This window comes from Morone saxatilis, unplaced genomic scaffold (genome assembly GCF_004916995.1).
Source record: "Morone saxatilis isolate NCDOM2014 unplaced genomic scaffold, NCSU_SB_2.0 Contig11, whole genome shotgun sequence".
Lineage (NCBI taxonomy): Eukaryota > Metazoa > Chordata > Actinopteri > Moronidae > Morone > Morone saxatilis.
This window is the reverse complement of record NW_023339663.1, coordinates 1042030-1047234: the sequence shown is the minus strand read 5'-3', so window position 1 is coordinate 1047234 and position 5205 is coordinate 1042030. Positions and strand designations below refer to the sequence as shown.

At 39.6% G+C, this 5205-nt stretch overlaps 1 protein-coding gene across 1 annotated transcript in view; it reads left to right on the top strand.

Moving 5' to 3' along the window:
- The window catches only part of LOC118320844 (serine/threonine-protein kinase BRSK2-like), a gene marked incomplete at its 5' end in the record, with an annotated part of 44856 nt that overhangs the window by 18642 nt on the left and 21009 nt on the right, over positions 1-5205 (top strand). The window contains 3 exon segments of the mRNA XM_035651963.1: positions 457-525; positions 3441-3587; positions 4256-4287. Coding sequence (XP_035507856.1) covers positions 457-525; positions 3441-3587; positions 4256-4287 — 248 coding nt within the window.

Genomic DNA, 5205 nt, shown 5'->3' with positions numbered 1-5205 from the left:
ATTGGTTGAAATCAGTTAGTTCATACTGACGTAAACACGCGTCACTTTTTGGATTATGATATAAAAATGCAAAGAAATTGAGTTTTTAGTGAATATTTTCGGTAAATAGTGGAACAATATAACTGAAGATTTTATCTTAAAGGGTTAAAATGACATTTTTCTTTTCACTTGGACTTTAATTTCAGCACCTTGACATCCTGTATCTCTGTGGGAAACACAGGAAATGATAACTGACACACAGTCAGACGAGGGAGACCAGAAAAAGAAAATTCAAACATCCTAAAATAACTCCCGCAGTGCAGTCGGCATCTCAAATTGCTGATGTTACATGGAAGGAACATCCATATATGGGTAGATTTGTCCATTAAGTGAGGCGCCATGGCTCGTTGCAGTCGGAGGAGATTTGGGAAACTGGAGTTTATGATGTGAGCGTCTGTGTTTGTGTGTCTGTAACAGGGGGAGAAGTACGACGGCAGGAAAGCAGACGCGTGGAGCTGTGGAGTCATCCTGTTTGCACTTTTAGTGGTGAGTGACAGCAGCCTCGAAAACTGACTTTTTAAAAGGTTTTTTTACACAGAAACACCAGAGCGCTAACGTTCGTACCACCAGGTGGTGCTAACGAGGATTTACTGTCTCATAGAAGTTCATTATTCACCGTCTGTGGAGCTCCAGGATTTGGTTTTCGGGTTGTCTGTTCCTCTGATTAATCCTCCTAAGCTCCATACCTCAGAAACGCCTGGAAGGAATTTACATCCACTTGGACTCAAGGATGAACTGGTTAGAATTTGTAGATATAATATAAAATACAAACGACAGATGGAGGCCTATCAGAAAACTGCAGATCTAGATTCTGTGATCCTAATCTTGTGCTATCTGGATCAGAATGATCATATGTGGAAAAAAACTGGACAAAAACCTACAAGATGAGTTTTATTTGGGCAAACTTGATTAAATACTGGGACCTGGTGATAAAGTATTACCAGAAAACAAAGCAGGCGTTGCCTATTTTAATATATGAACCATCACTAAAGGTTGCCAAAAAGGTAATTAAATGAGTATCTAAGTTAGCTATCAGGCTAAATTCTTTAGCTTACTTAGAAGGTTAAAATGTCACCTACAGTTTATATCTTAAGGATTCTGAAATGAAAGTAATATTTAGGACTTCTTTTCACTGGACTGGTTTCTCTTTTACTCTGTTTATAATTCATGATATGAGTTAGGACAGACACACCTGTTCACTGGTTTGTGCTGCAGAGTTTGTTCCTGATATTTATGCTGAATGAACTCTTTATTTGTTCCCAGCAGAATATCCAAGGTGAACAGAAAGGTCGCTGAAATGTTTCAGCACAAAATAAACTACCTGACAACAGCGCCTGTCCTGGGAATTAAAGGTTAACATCCAAACACACTTTATGACGGGAACTATGAGTGCTGTTAATACTGAAGGTCACTCCATAAAGTCCATCTAACATCTGTACGTCTGCTTGTCAGCAGCAGCCGGTGTTCTTTACAGCAGCCGGGGTTAAATTAAAGATGAGATACTGCAAACACATTGTGTACCAATAAAAGATTAAAGGCACATTATAAATTAAATGAGCCCGGCCCCGACAGAAACTAACTTGTCTTTATTTAATGACTAAATGTTCCCAAAACTGTAGAAAGTCTGAATCAGTACCGCTGCCCCGAAGAATCTACAAGTCGACTAGTCGTTGTACGTTTACGATATTAATTTAATTACTTAAATAGATATATATATATCTGAACAGTGGCCTGCACCTGCTCCGGTTCTGTGGCTCATTCGGGCCCTGCTCACCGGCAGTATTCCCCACTGGGTCCCCCTGGACTACCATTGTCCTTACTGCTCCCAGTCCGGGTACAGACCATCTGATAGGACCGCTCACTAGCTAATAGCAGCTAGCACAATTAGCACACTTTCTGTGTTACAAGAGAAAAGGTCCGTGTTGCAACAATCCTCTGATACCTGAATGGAGTTTGACTAATTTTCAAAATAAAATACTGCTTGCAGACTCCAGATTTTACACTACATCAACATTTTGTCTCAGATTTTACTTTTTAAGGACAAAATAAATAAATAAATAACGTCGGGCAGGAATACGCTCTGAAGACGCTCTGTGGTATAAAGATATAAAGACGTACCCGTTGGAATTTCGACTCTTTTCAGCGTCTAACGATTAATACGACTATGAATGACTGAATTCACTCTAAGATGAAACTTCCATCAGCCGTAAAACACAAACAAAATTTTGTATTAAAAACGTTAGAAAAACATCACAAGGAGGAATTTGTGGCGCCATCTGACCTCTGCCAGCTGTGTGACCTCTGCCTGTTTTGCCTGGTTGCTTTTTTTAAGTAAAGACAAGGAATTCCTTTTGATAAAAGTAAACTCAGACAAACATGATACCAGCTGATAAAAGATAACAGATAAAAGTGCTCCAGGCTCTAAACGTCAGCAGCATTATAATGCGACAGTGACAAGTGAGGAGCAACTAAATGAACTACGTGCACACGCATGTTCGTCTCTTGATTAAGACGGAGCACACAAAGCAGTCATCGTGTGAAGATAAATCTCTCCACCCGTGTTGTTTTGATTACCCACGCAGTGTCAGCGGCCATCTGGCTCTCAACGAGGAGGAAACGGTATCAGTCATCACGTCACTGAGCGCTCTGAGCCGGCTCTGCTCCCCAGCTGGAGAGCAGAGCCGGCCGGCTGGCTGCGACACAGAACTGCTTCATCATCACCGACTCTGATGACTGATATCTCACAAACTGCTCCTCTTTGTCAAAATCCAGATCTCAGTGAACACCTGACGTCCATTTACAGGACAACAGGAGGATGTCAGTGTGTCGTGTGGTCTGATGAAGGTTGATGCCTCTGTTGGGTTTTAGATGTTGAGGTTTGAGATCTCACAACTACAGAGACTCATTTCTGCAAATGTGACAAAAAAAACATATTCACAGTCTCCAGTGGATAATTATATTAATATTATATCATATTAATATTTAGTTTTGACCCCCCCGACACAGATTTTCAGGACAAAATTGACTAATCTCAGTTTCACCAATTTATTCTGTCCAAAAACGTGCTAACGTTACAAATGTTCGCACGTTTGTTTTCTAACTAGGCCAAAAAGTGACATGTTTCAAACATGCTAATGTTTGTAACTAATTAGAAACATTAAAACATTAAAACATACATGTTTGTTGACAGACAACCATGTTAACGTTTCAGCCTAGTTAGCATTGTTAGCATGCTACAAAGAGCATAGATATACAGTATGGATTCAAAATGGGTAAAAACTTTAAGAACAGAACCAGAAACTTGAGTTTTGAGTTAAAGGTTTTGTGTGAGGTGAATCGTGACCGTCCAGGTGAACAGTGACCATCATGCTCTGGTGCTTCCTCCCCTCCTCTTCCTCCAGGGCGCTCTGCCTTTCGACGATGACAACTTGAGGAATCTTTTGGAGAAGGTGAAGCTGGGAGTTTTCCACATGCCTCACTTCATCCCTCCGGACTGTCAGAACCTCCTGCGCGGTATGATCGAAGTGGACGCCACCAAGAGGCTCACGGTAAGCTCCTCGCTTCCCCTCGCCGGCCGGCAGAAGAGGGCTGAAATCTTCCATCAGTGGACTGTTTGCATTCGTACAGTCAGCTGCCTGAGGGACTGCTCAGGATAAATTTAGCAGAACTGCACCATGACAAGGCCCCGCAGCTTCTGTGCTCGGCATACAATCCTTTCATCTCAGGCCAAGGATTTGTTTTGGCTTATAATAGAGACGGAAATAACAAAAGGGTGTATTTAGATAATGTGCTTTCACTTGTGTTTTGTCTGCAGTTATTTAAGCTTTGGAATAACAGCTGCAGCATCTGCTCGTCTTATAATGAATGTTTTAGCTCAGTCATAGCAGCTTGTCAGGAGGGTAAGTTAAAGGTTATATACAATGAAATACACGACTATATGTCGCTCTAACATCTCAGACAATCCCTTAATTCAAAGAGTTGTGAAATATTTGCAGATAGAGCTGCAGTGACCACAATGTCAGATAATCCTTGTGGCTCCCCACCAGACTCCATAGACAAAAACAGTCATTTTAACTTGCATATCATTGTAACATAGCATCATTCAAAGTGGACAGAAACAAAATAAAACTCATTTTGGTGTAAATATATTTCAATACAAGCATCTTGTTTGTTTCACTTATGAATTAATGTTTATGTCCTCTGATTTCTCTTACAGTTAGAGCAGATCCAGAAGCATACGTGGTACCTGTAAGTATCCACCTGTCACTTATTTCCTGTCTGTCTGTGTCTGTGTGTCCACATTAAGTGAGCTGCAGGTAATAAAGAATAATAATGATTCACTCATCAAAGCCAGTTTCTGGTCCATTAGAGAACATCTGCATCGCTCCTAATGGACCGCTGATCTCTGAAGGATTTACTGTTTCTGGGTTTCAACCAAAACATCAGCAAACTGATATTTCATTAAATGTTGAATATCACTTTGTACACTGACAGCTTCAACCCTGTAATTACGACCATAGTGAGCATGATAAGGAAAAGCCCCACTGATTTATTGTGCTTTATTTTATTCTATTTTACAAAAATCTAGGTCCACCATTTTGGATTTTGTTTGGTAAAGTCATTTTTTGCCTCTTTTGACATCTTCACCAAAATTGGTGCATAATATATTTAGATGAAGCCAAACAAGACTTATAGTTTAGTGTTTACATATATATATATAAACACTAACTAATACACTATATAGCTTTATCACCTCTTATAAATTATATAATTCGTTATAAGCCTTTTGAAAGCACGGCCCTGATGCACAACTCTTCAATGCTGAACTGGATTTCAACCAAATTCGGGGATATTGTACATAAAGCCACATGTAATATTTCATACAATTCTACCAACAATAGCTCCACCTTGTGGCCATAAATAAAACTCCGCCATATCTCTTGAATAAAGTATTTAATTAGGACAGATTTTGGGTGGTATCTTCAGATGTGAACACCTCAAGGTTGTTTCCACCCTAACATGATTTACATTTTTAGGCAAACTGAAAACATTTGTTCAAATTCAATTTAATTTTGTTTGTATAGCACCAAATCATAACCAAATCAATTTTCTTAGGACACTATTCAAATAGAGCAGGTCTAGACCGTACTCCTTATAAAATTATTT